This window comes from Balaenoptera borealis, assembly GCF_965194805.1.
Source record: "Balaenoptera borealis genome assembly, chromosome: 1".
NCBI lineage: Eukaryota > Metazoa > Chordata > Mammalia > Artiodactyla > Balaenopteridae > Balaenoptera > Balaenoptera borealis.
Window position 1 is genome coordinate 80,854,961 of NC_138860.1, and position 16,384 is coordinate 80,871,344.

At 48.1% G+C, this 16,384-nt stretch overlaps 1 protein-coding gene across 8 annotated transcripts in view; it reads left to right on the plus strand.

Annotated features, from left to right (window-relative positions):
• The first annotated feature begins 1,571 nt into the window (after positions 1-1,571).
• IQGAP3 (IQ motif containing GTPase activating protein 3) overlaps positions 1,572-16,384 on the plus strand; it is a 39,805-nt gene continuing 24,992 nt past the window's right edge. For 2 of the 8 annotated variants that reach the window (XM_082391812.1, XM_082391819.1), the window contains exons 1-13: positions 1,572-1,743; positions 4,311-4,398; positions 8,891-9,047; positions 9,692-9,769; positions 10,847-10,923; positions 11,671-11,738; positions 11,828-11,941; positions 12,182-12,360; positions 12,797-12,884; positions 13,443-13,621; positions 14,141-14,228; positions 15,077-15,187; positions 15,838-16,001. In XM_082391812.1, coding sequence (XP_082247938.1) covers positions 1,587-1,743; positions 4,311-4,398; positions 8,891-9,047; positions 9,692-9,769; positions 10,847-10,923; positions 11,671-11,738; positions 11,828-11,941; positions 12,182-12,360; positions 12,797-12,884; positions 13,443-13,621; positions 14,141-14,228; positions 15,077-15,187; positions 15,838-16,001 — 1,548 coding nt within the window. In that variant the 5' untranslated portion in view covers positions 1,572-1,586. The remainder of the gene's footprint in view (positions 1,744-4,310; positions 4,399-8,890; positions 9,048-9,691; positions 9,770-10,846; positions 10,924-11,670; positions 11,739-11,827; positions 11,942-12,181; positions 12,361-12,796; positions 12,885-13,442; positions 13,622-14,140; positions 14,229-15,076; positions 15,188-15,837; positions 16,002-16,384) is intronic. The other 6 variants (XM_082391814.1, XM_082391813.1, XM_082391815.1 and 3 more) reach the window with 6 other exon arrangements.

Here is a 16,384-nt window from a genome sequence, read left to right on the forward strand (position 1 = left end):
TGCTGCCTGCCTTCTGGTGGTTGAGGCTATCTAAGAGGCTTGAAGGGAGGCTCTGGTGGTGGGTAGAGCTGACTGTTGCTGTGGCGGTCAGAGCTCCGTAAAACTTTAATCCACTTGACTATTGATGGGTGGGGCTGGGTTCCCTCCCTGTTGGTTGTTTTGCCTGAGGCAACCCAACACTGGAGCCTACCTGGGCTCTTTGGTGGGGCTAATGGCAGACTCTGGGAGGGCTCACGCCAAGGAGTACTTCCCAGAACCTCTGCTGCCAGTGTCCTTGTCCCCACAGTGAAACAGAGCCAGCCCCCACCTCTGCAGGAGACCCTCCAACACTAGCAGGTAGGTCTGGTTCCGTCTCCCCCAAGGTCACTGCTCCTTCCCCTGGGTCCCGATGCGCACACTATTCCGTGTGCGCCCTCCAAGAGTGGGGTCTCTGTTTCCCCCAGTCCTCTCGAAGTCCTGCAATCAATTCCCACTAGGCTTCAAAGTCTGATTCTCTATGAATTCCTCCTCCCATTGCCGGACCCCCAGGTTGGGAAGCCTGACATGGGGCTCAGAACCTTCACTCCAGTGGGTGGACTTCTGTGGTATAAGTGTTCGCCAGTCTGTGAGTCACCCACCCAGCAGTTATGGGATTTGATTTTACTCTGATTGCGCCCCTCCTACCATCTCACTGTGGCTTCTCCTCTGTCCTTGGACGTGGGGTATCCTCCTTGGTGAAGTCCAGTGTCTTCCTGTCGATGATTGTCCAGCAGCCAGTTGTGATTCTGGTGCTCTCGCAAGAGGGAGTCTCTGTCCACCTCTTAAATGCTAGTGTTTCCCAACACTCTGCCCTTTGCTCGTTTCTTACTTTACATGCTCTTCCTCAAAAACTTCATTCAGTCCTTTGAATTTTTTTTTAATTGAGTATTGTTGATTTACAATATTGTGTTAGTTTCAGGTGTACAGCATAGTGATGCAGTGCTTTTTCAGATTATATCCTATTACAGGTTATTACAAGATATTGGGTATAATTCCCTGTGCTATACAGTAAATCCTCATTGTTTATCTATTTTATGTAGTTTGTACGTGTTCATCTCATACGCTTAATTTGTCCCTCTCTGCCTCCCTCTCCCCTTTGGTAACCACAAGTTTGTTTTCTATGTCTGTGAGTCTGTTTCTGTTTTGTATATACATTCAGTTGTATTATTTTTTAGATTCCATGTATAAGTGATACCACATAGTATTTGCCTTTCTCTGGTTTCACTAAGCATAATATTCTCTAGGTCCATCCACATTGCTACAAATGGCAATATTTTATTCCTTTTTATGGCTAATATTCCATTATATGTATATATAGTAGGCCCTCAAGTTAAAGGGACCAAAGAACACTATAGGAAGTGGAGGGGGGGTTAATGGGAATACTAGGGGGAAATGATAAGAGGCAGGGGTAGGCGCAGGGGCTACTTCAAATAAGACGGTTTAGCAGCGAAGGAGCCCTGGAGAAACAGCGACCCAAAATACCACAGGAACGGGAGCTCCCCTCGGGGAGCGCCCCTCCCTGCCTTGGACGGTACCCTTCGCCTCACCTGGCGGCGCACCTCCCAAACATGGAACTACAAATCCCAGAGGCCCCTGCGGCACGGACCGGAAGTGTCCTGTCCGCCTGTGGCTACGATGAGGGGCGGTGGCCGGGCGGCGGGAGATTCAAACCTGGAAGAAGGAGGAACATGGAGGGGAGAGGAACGGGCCCGGGCCGGGCGACCTGTGAGTGCCAGAAGGGGCCGAGAAGGGTCCGGCAGTGATGCCACTGGTCGGGGACTCGGTGGTCCTGGGAGAGGTTGGGGCTGGGGTTGGGCGCAGGGCCAACCAAGCAAGGGGCGGCCGGGCTGTGCTCAGTGGGGAGGGAGCACTCAGTCCGGACTCCTGCGGGCCGGAGTAAAGCTGTGAGCTGCGAAACGCTCCGACTTCTCTGTCGCGCTTCAAAGCTTACAAAGAGTTTTCTCCCTTATTCCCAAATTCTGGGGCTCCGGGAGTGGGAGAATGTAGGAGGTCTGGATGGCCCCTTAAAAATTCGGCAATTACTGATGGCTACCATACTTGCCAAGAGCTACCAGGGGACGGGACGCCTAACAAGGCCTGGGGGGGCTTCCTTGACTTTTTGATGCTTCTTTGAGACAACGCCTCTCAAACTTTACGGTGTCGGAATTACCCGGGGAGCTAATTTAAAATGCAGATTCCTGAATCCTATCCCAGAACTTTAGTAACAATAGGTCTCGACTTGGGCCCATAATCTGCATTTATAACAAGCACCGCTGTGCTTCTTCCGTCACCCCACGTAACTGTGATGCGGGTAGTACCACACTTTCAAAAACACTGCTTTAGAAAGAGAGACTGGGGTCCGAAAAATGGGACCGCAGAAAGGTTTCCATCTGACCTTCTGAAAGAAAAGCAAAATCTACTCCTTTCCCTTCCTCTCCATTAGGATTCAAAAAGCGAAGTCCACGTCCACCGATCTGTTGAAGGAAAGCTAGTTCCAGATCTGAAAAGGACAGGAAAACTGATTTTTTTTTTTTAAGACTCTTGTGTGTATGTACAAAGTCCCGCCCATCTCTCACAGTCCTCAATTCATAACTCTGAAGTGATGTCACTCACTTACTGGTTTATTTTCCATGCTTAGCAACCAACACTTGTTTCTTGTACACCCCCCTCAGGAACTGATGGATTTCCTGCGATTGGCCAGTGCTTTCAAATTTGAACATGGAGGGGTGTGTGTGTGTGTGTGTGTGTGTGTGTGTGTGTGTTTTAACTTGCTTAACTGACAATTCAAAGAAGCCCTGCCCCTCCCCCAATCATATTGCAGGATATGCAACATAATGAAAAGAGATAAAGAGTGGGAACGACATTAAGTGCTGAGTCAAAGACATTTGCTAAGCTCTGTCTCTGTTTTCAAGCTCTCTGACTTTATTTTCTTGGTGTATGTGTGTAGCTTTCTCTCATTTTGTCTGCTTTTGTACTGTCTTCCCTAAGGAGACTAGAGAGATAGGGGAGAAGAGGGGGGAAAAGGATAAAAGGAGGCTGTGGCTAAGGCAGAATATGAATGCTGTCTCATTTAAGGGATTTCCTGTTCTTGAGTTTAGGAGTCAGAGACTGTCTGCATTTTATTTAGCTTGGAGACTATTTAACTCCTCAGGTGACCTATACCAAAAGGGAGAGTAAATACACCTTTGTGATCTTTTAAAATTCTCTGTCCTTCCACTTAAACCCAAGTGAGTGGCTTTTTTTCACGTGGTTCCCTCTGTTGAACTGCCTTTTCTCCCTTTCTGCCTGTTCATTCTTTAAGATTCTACTCACAGATAGAATCCTTTGCTTCCTCTGCTGCTTCCATAGACTATTTTAATTTATTTATTGGAGTATAATTGCTTTACAATGTTGTGTTAGTTTCTGCTGTACAGTGAAGTGAATCAGCTATATGTATACCTATATCCCCTCCCTCTTGGACCTCCACCCCCCCCCCCCCCACATCCCACGCATCTAGGTCATCACAGAGCACTGAGCTGAGCTTCCTGTGCTTTATACCTTGTCCCCACTAGCTATCTATTTTACACATGGTAGTGTATATATGTCCATCGTAATCTCCCAGTTCATCCCACCTTCCCCTTCCCGCCCTGTGTCCACATGTCTGTTCTCTATGTCTACGTCCATAGACTATTCATGAACTATGATCGCACTTCTCACATCAGGTTGAAGTTTTTTACTTACATGTTTTTCTCTTCTAATAATAATCTTTGTACTTCTTGAGAGTAGGAGTCCGCTAGTCCAGTGCCTGACATATAGGAGGTATTGAATGAATGAATGGCTGCTGAATGATGAGTTCTAGTTGGTCCTGTTAACCTAGCCTCTGGGAGAGTACCTGAGGAGGATGACACAAGTACAGTTCTTGGAGAACTCAGAATCTAATTAGGGATAAAATGAGGAGCTAAGTTCCCAGCCAAGGAAGGATCTGGACATTCCTACTAGGAGGTACTGAGGGAAGAGCCGTGAAGTAGGTTTTGGAAGGGGGAGGTCAGGAAGATGGCTAGAGGGGAAAGGGAAGGAGTACCTCCAATACAGGAAGGATCCCCTCTTAAAGGGTGCAGAGGCCTCCCTTTAACAGGGTGCTGACTAGGATAGCTTTACTGGATGGGAGAGAAGATTGGAGCCAGTGTCCTGGGAATAGGGGGACAGACATGTGGGAGATGCCTCCGGTTTCTGAACAGAGTTGCCTTAGAAAGTCTGTTAAGAAGAAGCTTGCTACAGCCCTCTGTCTAATGCTCCCCTCCTTGGTTCCTCAGATGAACGCCTCACAGCTGAGGAAATGGATGAGCAGAGGCGGCAGAACGTCGCCTATGAGTACCTGTGCCGGCTGGAGGAAGCCAAGCGGTGAGCAGAGGGACCGCCTCTTTCTGGTCTCCCTTTCCCACCCTGCCCACCCCAGGCACCTGCCCTCAAAGCACATACAAAAAGACAAGAGTCCATTCTATGGGAAAGGGAAAGTTGAAATAGCATCTTTTTTTTTTTTTCTTTCAGACTAGTTTTTAGAGCAGTTTTAGGTTCGCAGCAAAATTAAGAGAAAGATACAGCGGTTTTCCATATGCTTCCTCCCCACAAACATACATAGCCTCCCCCATTATCAACAGCCCCCACAAAAGTGGTATGCTTGTTACAATTGGTGAACCTACTTGGGCACGTAATCCTCCAAAGTCCATAGTTTGCCTTAGAGTTCACTCTTCATGTTGTATACTATAGTCTATGAGTTTGGACAAATGTATAATGATATATAGCCATCCATCATTATAGTATCATAGAGTAGTTTCACTACCCTAAAAAGTCTCTGTGTTTCATTTATTCATCCCCTCTGCCCCACCGCCACCCCCAACTTCTGGCAACCACTCATCTTTCTACTGTCTCCATAGTTTTGCCTTTTCCAGAATTTCACATACCTGGGATAATACAATATGCAGGCTTTTCAGATGGGCTTCTTTTACTTAGTAATATGCATTTAAATTTCCTCCATGTCTTTTCATTGCTTCCTAGCTCATTTTTTACTAGTGCTGAATAATATTCCATTGTCTAGATGTACCACAGTTTATTAATCCATTCACCTATTGAGGGTCATCTTGGTCGCTTACCAAGTTTTAGCAGTTATGAATAGAGCTGCTATAAACATCCTTGTGCAGGTTTTTATGGAGATGTAAGTTTTCGACTCCTTTGCCTGAATACCAAAGAGCACAATTGCTGGATCATATGGTAAGGGTATGTTTAGTTTTGTAAGAAACCACCAAATGGCTTTCCAAAGTGGCTGTACAATTTTGTATTCCCACCAGCAACGAATGAGAATTCCTGTTGCTCTACATCCTCAGCAGCATTTGGTGTTATCAGTGTTCCAGATTTTGACAATTCTAATAGATGTATATTGGTATCTCACCATTGTTTTAATTCACATTTCCCTGATGACATATGATGTGAAGCATCTTTTCAGATGCTTATTTGCCATCTGTATATCTTCTTTGTATATCTTGGGTAACAATCTTTTATCAGATGTGTCTTTTTTTTATAATTATTTTATTTTATTTTATTTATTTATTTTTGGCCATGCCATGTGGCTTGCTGGATCTTAGTTCTCTGACCAGGGATTGAACCTGGTCCCTGGCAGTGAAAGTGCCGAGTCCTAACCACTGGACCGCCAGGGAATTCCCTCAGATGTGTCTTTTGCAAATATTTTCTCCCAGTCTGTGGCTTGTCTTATTATTTTCTTTACATTGCCTTTTGTAGAGCAGAAGTTTTAATTTTAGTGAAATCTAGCTTATTAATTATTTCTTTCAAAGATTGTGCCTTTGGTGTTGTATCTAAAAAGTCATTGCCATACCCAAGGTCATCTAGGTTTCCCCCTATGTTGCCTTCTAGGAGTTTTACAGCTTTGAATTTTACTTTGAAGTTGATGCTCCATTTTGAGTTGATTTTTGTGAAGGGTGTAAGGTCTAGGTCTAGGTTCATTTTTTGCATGTGGATGTCTAGTTATTCCAGCACCATTTGTTGAGGAGACTATCTTTGCTCCATTGTATTGCCTTTGCTCCTTTGTCAAAGATCAATTGACTGTATTTATGTGGGTCTCTCTTCTGTTCCACTGATCTATTTGCCTATTCTTTCACCAATACCACACTGTCTTGATTACTGTGGCTAAGTCAGGTAGTGTTAGTGTACCAGCTTTGCTCTTCTCCTTCAATATCATGTTGGCTATTCTGGGTATTTTGTCTCTCCATGTAAATTTTAAGAGTCTCATGCTCCACTGACTGAGTTAGCCGGGTGTGCCGCCATGTAAACTTTATTTTTATTTATTTATTTTTTAAATTTATTTTTGGCTGAGTTGGGTCTTCGTTGCCCTGCGCGGGCTCTCTCTAGTTGCCGCGAGCGGGGGCCGCTCTTCACCACGGTGCACGAGCTTCTCACTGCAGTGGCCTCCCCCGTTGCAGAGCATGGGCTCCAGGTGCGAGGGCTTCAGTAGTTGTAGATTGCGGGCTCCAGAGCACAGGCTCAGCAGCTGTGGCGCACAGGCCTAGCTGCTCCGCAGCATGTTGGATCCTCCCGGACCAGGGCCCGAACCCGTGTCTTCTGCATTGGCAGGCGGATTCCCAGCCACTGCGCCACCAGGGAAGCCCCCATGTAAACTTTAGAATCAGTGTGTGGAGATCCACAAAACAGCTTGCTGGGGTTTTGATTAGGACTGCATTGAATCTATAGCTCAGGTTGGTAAGAACTAACATCTTGACAATATTGAGTCTTCCTATCCATGAATATGGACTATCTCTCCATTTATTTAGTTCTTCTTTGATTTCATTCCTCAGAGTTTTGTAGCTTTCCTCATGTAGATCTTGTACATATTTTGTTAGATTTATACCTAAGTATTTCATTTTCGGGGGTGCTAATGTAAATGGTATTGTGTTTTTAATTCAAATTCCACTTGTTTGTTGCTGGTGAATTGGAAAGAAGTTGACTTTTATTTTATTTTATTTATTTATTTATTAAACATCTTTATTGGAGTATAATTGCTTTACAATGGTGTGTTACTTTCTGCTTTATAATATTTTATTTTATTATTTTTATATTTATTATTTTTTATTTATTTATTTATTTGGTGGCACCAGGTCTTAGTTGCGGCAGGTGGGCTCCTTAGTTGTGGCTCACGGGCTTCCTAGCTGCGGCTTGCTGGCTTCTTAGTTGTAGCACATGTGCTCCTTAGTTGTAGCCAGCAGGCTCCTTAGTTGTGGCTGGCAGGCTTTGTAGTTGTGGCTCGCGGGCTCCTTAGTTGCGGCATGCATGTGGATCTAGTTCCCTGACCAGGGATCAAATCCAGGCCCCCTGCATTGGGGGCACAGAGTCTTAACCACTGCGCCACCAGGGAAGTCCCGCAATTGACTTTTATATATTAACCTTATCTTTTGCAACCTTGCTATAATCACTTATTAACGCCATGAGTTTTCTGGTGTCATGCTTTCAGATTTTCTACAAAGACGATCATGCCATCTGTGAACGAAGACAACATCACGTCCTTTTATCCCCTTACATAATTTAATACATATCTCTATATATGGACACTTGCTTACATAACCACAATACCATTATAATACCCACCTAAGTTATCCATTAATCCTTGGAAGATCAACACCGAGGCCATTTTCAAATTTTCCTGATTGTCTAAAAAAATCATCTATTTTTACAGTTGGCTTATTCAGTTAAGGATCTGAAAGAGTTCACATGTTACATTTGGTTGTTATGTACTACTAAGTCTTCTTTCATCTAGAACTGACATAAACAGTTCTTTATGTCATTGACTTGTTGAAGAAACCGGGTCATTTGTCCTGTAGAACATCCTACATTCTGGCTTTGTCTGTTCACTTCCTGTGTCCCTCAACTTGTTCCTCTGTACCCCATATTTCCTGTGAATGGATGTTGGCTCTAAAGACAGGGTAAATGCTTAATTCTTTCCTTTTAATCAATAGCATATTTTTAATGTTCTCCAAAGAAAGTAGGTAGGATGGGGTAGATAGAAAACCAGAGTGTCTGTGTCAGGGAAGGCATGAAGGGAGGTGTGACTGGCTCTCTCTTTGAAAACAGATCTTTCCTATAGGCCCCAACATGTGGAGAGGCCCTGATTCTCTCCCTCATACAATCATCAGCCATAATAATACTTTACATTTATATTCAAAGTGTTTTCACATTCATTAACTCATTTAATCCTGGCAGCTGCCCACTGAAGCAGGAAGTACAGGTGGTATCTTCATTTTACAGATTATGCAGCTGAGGCCCAGAGAGGTGAAGTGGGGGAGATGGTGTGGAAAGCAGGTCTTCTGATTTGAAGGGCTGTGACCTTTCTGTCCCTTTGTGCTGCTCCCCTCGCTTCAACCCTGGGGCTTCCCTACTCCCCTCATCATCATCAAAGCTGGGTTATGGGCTGTGTAGACATGACCTTTGTATACCTGGGTTCTCAGAACATGCAGAATAAGAGAAGTGAGCAGGTACAATTTGGTTCAACAGCCAAATGCATAACCAGACTGAGTGAGAGGTTATATCATGTAACAGGTAAGAGCCTGTTTAAGCCTCACTGAAGATGGGCAGCTTCAGTATCTGTCAGGGAAGATGTATAGGGTGGGTGGGGGCTGAGGATAGGCCAATCCCGGTGTTTGGGGCAGCTTGGGAGAAGGTGGGAACAGCCAGGCAATGGGCAGAGAGGGGAGTTGGGAGTAGGGCAGGAACAGGAGGCAGGAGAGAGTGAGAGGCTGCTTAGGGGGAGAGAGGGAGGGAGGGAAGGTCTTATGTTTGGAATGAAGTGCTGTGGCCTGCCAGAGGGGGTGAGAAGCTGCTCTTATGCTCTCAGCTGGATGGAGGCCTGCCTGAAGGAGGAGCTTCCTTCCCCGGTGGAGCTGGAGGAGAGCCTCCGGAACGGAGTGCTGCTGGCCAAGCTGGGCCACTGTTTTGCACCCTCTGTGGTTCCCTTGAAGAAGATCTATGACGTGGAGCAGCTACGGTACCAGGTGGGGAGCAGAGTTCTCTACTTTCTACCTTCTTCCTCTCAAACTATCTGTTCTCAAAGTTGTGAGAGTGGGGTGACCATATAATTTATTGTCCAAACCTGGGTACTATTGAGGATAAAAAGGGTGCTAGTAATCATTGCACTGGAACAACGGGTTTCGATTGGTGTCTTGCAGCCGGGCGGTGTGTACTATGCTTAGCAGCAAGGGGCATTTGCTAGGTGGGCTTTGAGATACCTCTGATATGAGAACTTCCAAGCAGACTTTTCTACCCACAGTCTACACTCAGAGGCTTGTAAGCTTTGCCACTTTGAAGTTACTTCCAGGACATGCTGCCCCTTCCCTGTGCTCTAGTCAACCCAACCCGCCTCTCCTTCCCATCCCAGCTCCGGACTCCCCTTTTCCAGGAAGCCTTACTAGCTTGCTAATCCCATCCCTGTGCCATCCTTCCCAAATAACTCACTGGGTCATCCGTCCCTGGTTGGTTTCTCTCTGTCTTTGTGTCTCTGTCCTGGGGGGATGGGAAATCCATAGGACAGGGTCCTCTGCCCCTACCCCTTGAATCTTCAAGCTATCGTCTGGGCTCTACCCAGAGGGAATCCTGAGAACTGTGGAAATAGATTCTCTTCTCTTTCCTTCCCTTTTAGGCAACTGGCTTGCATTTCCGTCACACAGACAACATCAACTTTTGGCTGTCTGCAGTAGCCCACATCGGTCTGCCTTCGGTAACATTGGGTCTCAAGACTGGGGTTCATCTTTGCTCTTCACCAGCACCTGCACCTCCACCACACACATGCTTTATCTCCCTGGCACTCTTTAGTGCTCATCTCCATGTGTCTTCTAAATGAACTTAATCTAAGAGTTTAAGTTCCCTGAGGCTGTATGTCTTTGAACCATGTTACTTGGTCTCTGTCTTCACTTCCTTGTGGGTAAGGGCAGTGAAGGGAGGTGAAGGCAACCTGGCCCGGATGCATTGTTCCCATTAGTCAGTGAGGCCCCTATATAACACAGGAGGTGGGCCTCACGTTGGCCAGCCATCTTTCCACCAGAATTTCATAGCGTGAAACAAGGACACACCACATCCCAAGGCGGTAGACTAGGAAGCCTAGGCCAGGACCCCAGCTGGACACATGCTGCATGTCCTCTCACTCTTTGACTCTCAGTTTTTTTCTCATCTGTAAAATGGGGATAGTAATCCCTCCCCTGTCTTCCTTATAAGGTTGTCAGGAAGATCACATAAACCTCATTACAGTCACCAAGTGGCATGAGAAATCATGCCTGGGGTTACTCAGTTCTTAGAGGGGCGCCCACTGATCAGAGACCTCTGGCTTGAAGACAGGGATGGCATGCCCTGACCCTTTGCGGTCCTTGGCAGTGTGTGTTTCATTAGGCCCCTTGTGGAGTCATGGCCAGCTCCCAGCATGCCACCTTTCTGGCAAGAGTCCAGGGTGAGGGGCACAGGCTGGCTGTGTCTGTAGGATGAACAGGGGGCCTGTTTCTCTTGGAGCATGTGGCCTGCGTCCTATAGCCTTGATAGCCTTGTCTGGTGTTTGGTTAATCTGGGGCTGTGTGTCCGTGGCTGGGTCTTGGCTTAGTATGTGTCCCCAGTGCCTTTCTTTTACGCTGAGTGCGTGGCTGCAGTGCTGACTGTAAAGAGTTGGGGAGATTGACCCAGAAGCCCCAGGCAGCAAAGGAGTATACACCCCAGCTCAGAGAGGAAGACCAATTCCTCAGCCCCTCTCTCCATATCTGGTGCTGCTTCAAAGTCTTCAATGGCAGTAATCGGCTGGTTTCCCCTCTAGACCTTCTTCCCAGAGACCACGGACATTTATGACAAGAAGAACATGCCCCGGGTGGTCTACTGCATCCATGCACTCAGGTGAGAGACCACGACTTTTGTCATCCAGGTTCCTCTAGGTGGATGCAACCAACGGTCAACAGCAACAAACATTGCAGCAGGGAGGATGGAAGATAGACCACAGGGAACGCTTCTCAGAGTGACATTTTTGATCTACATAGTTTTGTTTAGATTTACGTGCATGCTGGAGGGCACATTTATGTGTGATCTGTGTGGATGAAGGGAAAGAGCGGGCAGGGAAGAGTGTTCAGCTTGTGACTGGGGTGCAAGGAAGTCAGATTAGGATGCATCAGGAGTGTCACATGCCGTCAGTGTGAATGGAGAAGGCTATTTGGTCCTACTCGCAGCCAGCCATCAGCAACCAGTTGGCTAAATCATAGAAAGTAATTGACCAGTTCCTATGTCCATCATGTCATCCCTTCCTGACTTCATTTCCCACATCCTTTGAGGACTCTGTGCCTTAGCTTAGCGGGTCTCTGCTTGCTATGCCCTTTCCATCCTCCATCTCCATCCAGTGACCTGCCACTGCAATGTGTCCTTCTCTGTGAAGCCTTCGCAATCCCCCCAGAGCTCCTACAGCATCTTAGTTTTCTGCTATAGCATTGCCTTGTGCCGACTTACAATAACATCTCTCCCTGTGAATGGGGGATGACTTGTGGGCAGGTGCTGTATGGGCTTCATCTCCAAGTCCCCATAGTATCTCCTGCAAACCTATTATAGGCAGCATGTGAAAATGAATAGGCCCCAATGCCTTCCATTCTTTCCTAGTCTCTTCCTCTTCCGGCTGGGATTGGCCCCTCAGATACATGATCTATATGGGAAAGTGAAATTCACAGGTAAGCCCAGCTCCTTCCCCAACCACCACAGTCTGGGCAGGTCTTGGGGGTTCCGGGCCTGATGAAGGGCATCTGTGCTATTATTGCAGCTGAGGAACTCAGCAACATGGCCTCTGAACTAGCTAAATATGGCCTCCAGCTGCCTGCCTTCAGCAAGATCGGGGGCATCCTGGCCAATGAACTCTCGGTGGATGAGGCTGCAGGTAGAGACCAGGCTCCCCTGCTGGGGTAGTTCAGTGAGTATGGGAGGACTCTGAACCTTATAGCCCCTGCATAAATCCTGGACACTTCTCATCATAGGCAGGGCCAACAGCCTACCTGGCTTGCCTGGCCCTTATGGATGGAAAAAGGGGATGATGTCAGAGTGGTCTGCAGCTGGTTATGCTGTAGCTGGACTGGGGTTTGCTCTGGCATCCTGACCTTGTTTTCATGTCCCCTCCTAGTCCATGCGGCTGTTCTTGCCATCAATGAGGCAGTGGAGCGAGGAGTGGTCAGGGACACCCTGGCTGCCTTGCAGAATCCCAGTGCTCTGCTGGGGAATCTTCGAGAGCCTCTGGCAGCCATCTACCAGGAGCTGCTGGCCCAGGCCAAGATGGAGAAGGCTGCCAATGCCAGGAACCGCGTAAGGAGCCTTGGATGGCAGGGGCCGAAAAGCTGGGTGGCCTGGAAAATCGCGAGTGAAACCAGGACTCCTATTTGTCCTGTCTTCGGAATCCAAAGTTGCCTAGAGAAACCAACTTGTCAGTTATTTTTGAGAAACAGGAGAGGAACTCAGGAGAATAATGGGAGTTCAAAAGAGAAGATAAGGGAAAATGTTCTGGGGCAGGGCTGAGGGATTGGAATGTAGAACTGGATGAGATTAGACTGGAGATTCCAAAGGGTAGTTCAACTTAACTGTGTCAGTGCCAGGGGGTTAGATCCCACGATTTCCTCAGATTCCTTCCAACCAGACTGACCTTTGGCCTTGGGAAGACCCCCAGAAGAAGAAATAGTTATAGACAGGGAGGGAGGAGTACGAAAGATTGAATTGGTTTTCCCAGGTTCCCCTCTCAATGTAGTTTTTGCAGAATGATGGAGAAAGCCAGGACATCTATGACTGCTACCTAACTCAGGCTGAAATCCAGGGCAACATCAACCATGTCAATGGTAAGAGAGAAAGGCCAGGAGGGGTTTGAAGGGTAAGCCCCCGCCTAGGGAGTTTTGGGCTTGGCTTCTCTCAGGCCAGAAGGCCCATGACCTCACTTGGGCCAACACTTATTTCAAGGGAAGATCAAAGTCAAGGCTGTGTGTGCTCTGTTTTACGTCTGTTAATGTCTGGAGAAGTGGTCGCTGTCAAGGGGGCTTCTGTTTGAATGGACATCCATAGAGTGGACAGAGGCAAAGGGGCAGGCTTTTCAGCTCTTGGTCCTGGGGGCAGTTGGTCTGGGGTCCTTCAAGAAGAGAGTTTGGAGAATGGATGGGGGTAGGGGATCAGGGCAGGAGAGGCTGCTTGAAAGCCCAGGATGGAGTGTGCCTCTGCCTTTTTAGGTCAGGATATCCTCAGGGTATGGGTGGTGAGATGGGAAGGCTGTGAAGATCAAGCTGAAGAATTTGGGCTGGGCCCTAGGAGCTCAGGGGGCAGGGGTGAGGGTAACCCTGGGCAGGCAGGAAGAGGGCTGAACTGGGGATGTTAAGGGGTGGGCTTTCTCACTATCCATTATGGAGTCTTGGTCTTTTCAGTCCATGGGGCTCTAGAAGTTGTTGATGATGCCCTGGAAAGACAGAGCCCTGAGGCCTTGCTTGAGGCCCTTCAAGACCCTGTCCTGGCCCTGCAAGGAGTGAGGAGAGACTTTGCAGACTGGTACCTGGAACAGCTGAGCTCAGACAGAGAGCAGAAAGCACAGGTCAGGCTCTGTCTATGACCTGCTACCTCCTCTATCTGACTCTAGGATGGGGGAGGGCCTCACCACTGTCAATTCTTTGTATTCAGTAAGTGCTGACTACATGTTTAAATGGTTAAATTACCCCAAAGCCTAATGGACCGGACTGATCAGCTTCTGCCTTCTGAGAATCTCTCATACTGACCGGGGGGGACCCAGGGGCAGTCCAGTAGGCAGTGATATGCTCCCCCATTGCTGAATTGAGACCTCAAGTTAGCAGTCTTATTTTCAATGCTGTTGACTTTCTCCCTGACACTATATTTGTGTTGCCGTGTTGTTATTTCAGATGCTTGCTGGGTAAGAAAGAGCCAGAGGTTAGAGATGAGTTCTGAGGGATGGGTGGGCCAGGCTAGTCTGCCTAAAGGGGAGAGGTGGGATTGAGGGTGGGCGACTGGGTGGACCTGGGGCTCATGCTGGCAGCTCCTGAAGTATGTTCATGGTCCCAGGAGGACTCTCTTCTACTGCATCTCTTCCCTCTTGCAGGAGCTGGGCCTGGTGGAGCTTCTGGAAAAGGAGGAGGTCCAAGCTGGTGTGGCTGCAGCCAACATAAAGGGTGATCAGGAGCAAGCCAGTAAGTCATCTCCAGACTGAGACCTGGTCTGGGTGTATCACTGGCTCTTGGGAGAGCATGTAACTCCTTTGCCAGCCTCTGTGTAGAGCAAGGTAGACTGCTGCCCGATTTTCCAGCTCCCCACCTAGTGTGCCCTATTCCTGGCCGCCTGGGGGGATGCTACAGGTAAGTTCATTAAGGCCCTGGAGACAATGACAGTCAGTACTGCACCAGGCTGGGCTTCTAGGGCAGGCAGTTTCCTTCTAGGCACCTCCCCTGTATTTTGACCGTTTCAACTTGGTTGAGTTCCTTTGGCTTCTGAAATATAGTGATGGCCCAGATGAGAGAGAAACTCATGATCCAGCTCAGTTTCCCTTAAAAACATGAAATACAAGTATAATTCTTTATTAAAAGAATGTGGGTTAGCGATTGTCTCCCTCCAAGGGGATCAATCTGGGTAGCAGGCGTGAAGAGAAATAGAGTGCCGAGGCGCCACTCAGCAGCCTGTGGACACCACACCTGGCACGAATGCTTGCCTCTGACTGGACTTGCTCAGTCGCCCTTCACCTTTGTCTGGCAGGGCTCTCCGTGGCTATCTCATGGAGCCCCCAGGCCGCTCCTGGCTAACTGCCTGCTTATCGCTCAGTTCCTTGCTGTTGCCAGAGTGATCGCTCAAGCACAGATCTGATCTTAGCTTCTTTGTTGAACATCTTCAGACCTTCATGGGTTCTTCCATATTTCTCCTAGACTTTAGTCCCATCTCTTCAGCATGGTAGGTGAGACCTTCCAGATGTCTCCCCCAACCCTTCTCTTCACATCCCACCGGCCCAGTTGAGTCAGATGACCTCTTCTTCCTTGACTGCCCACAGCTTTGCCCACTGCCAGGCCTCTGGTCCTCTGGATTACAGTTCTCCCACGTTTTCACCAGTGGAAAGCAGATGAAAATATCCTGCAGAGCTGCCTCAAATGCCTCCTCCTCTGTGAGATCTTCCTACTCTCTCCCCCTAGAATCCCTCCTCCCCCGCGCTGCCAGTGGATTTGCGGGGAGGGGAAGTACCTCTCACATAGCAGTGACAGCAATGCAGTGTAGGTAATTTTGTATCCTTATTTTTCCCCAGTGGATTTTGTGCTCCTTGATGTCAATGCCCATATCTGCTTGGCATTTTATAAGCCCCAGCATTTGAAAACTAAAACTACATAGATACACCAGGGCCCCTTTTTAGCTTGCTCTCGCCCTTTGCAGCCCAAATGGCTCCACCTTGGAGCTAGTTCCCTATCCCTCTGCGCTGTCATCAAGATTTGGTCCCTGGAGCCCCTTGACTAACCTCATCTTAGTTGTGCTACATAGCCTCCTGTCAATCTTATGCTCACCACCCTAGGAATTCACCTCTGCTATGACAGCCACCTGCTGAGCTACTCAACTTCTAGGCCTGACAAATTGCTTCTTCCGGAGCCTCTTCTTAAAGCGACCCAACCCCTTTCCCTCCTGAACATTTAGAAACGCATTTTGAACCTAGCAGAGGTTCAAAGCCATTTCCCCTCAGAGATCACCAGCAGAACCTAGTTAGCCAGGAGAGTGGAAGTAGCGCGGGATGCCCAGCCTGTACAGCCTCTCCCTCCTCCCCTGCAGTGCTCCGGGCTGCGCAGAGGATCAACAAAGCCATCCGGAGGGGCGTGGCAGCTGACACCGTGAAGGAGCTGATGTGCCCGGAAGCCCAGCTGCCTCCAGTGTACCCCTTTGCATCAGCTGTGTACCAGCAGGAGCTGGCAGTGCTCCAGCGGCAGCAGCAGGGGGTAAGCCCTAGAAATGAGGATCCAGCTCTTGGGTTCCCAAGGAGCTGGAGGGAGCAGAGCAGTCAGTCCAGAGCACCCATGAGGGCACCCTTAGATGCTGGCAAGAGATTAGGAGTGGGAGGTGGGCTACCATCCTTGCCATCCTGAGTGTATTATAATAGCGAATACCTTGGAGCAAACACTGCTTTAAACACTCATTTAATCCTAAAAGAACCCTATGGGGTAAGTATGATTATTTCCATTTTAGAGATGAGGAAAGGGATACAGAAGTTAAGTAACTTGCCCAAAACAGCTGTGGCTGGCAGTGCTGGGAGTGCATGCAAAGCTGAATATACTGGAAGCCTATGTTTTTAACCACTCTGCTGTCCCACCTCCCCCTGTCC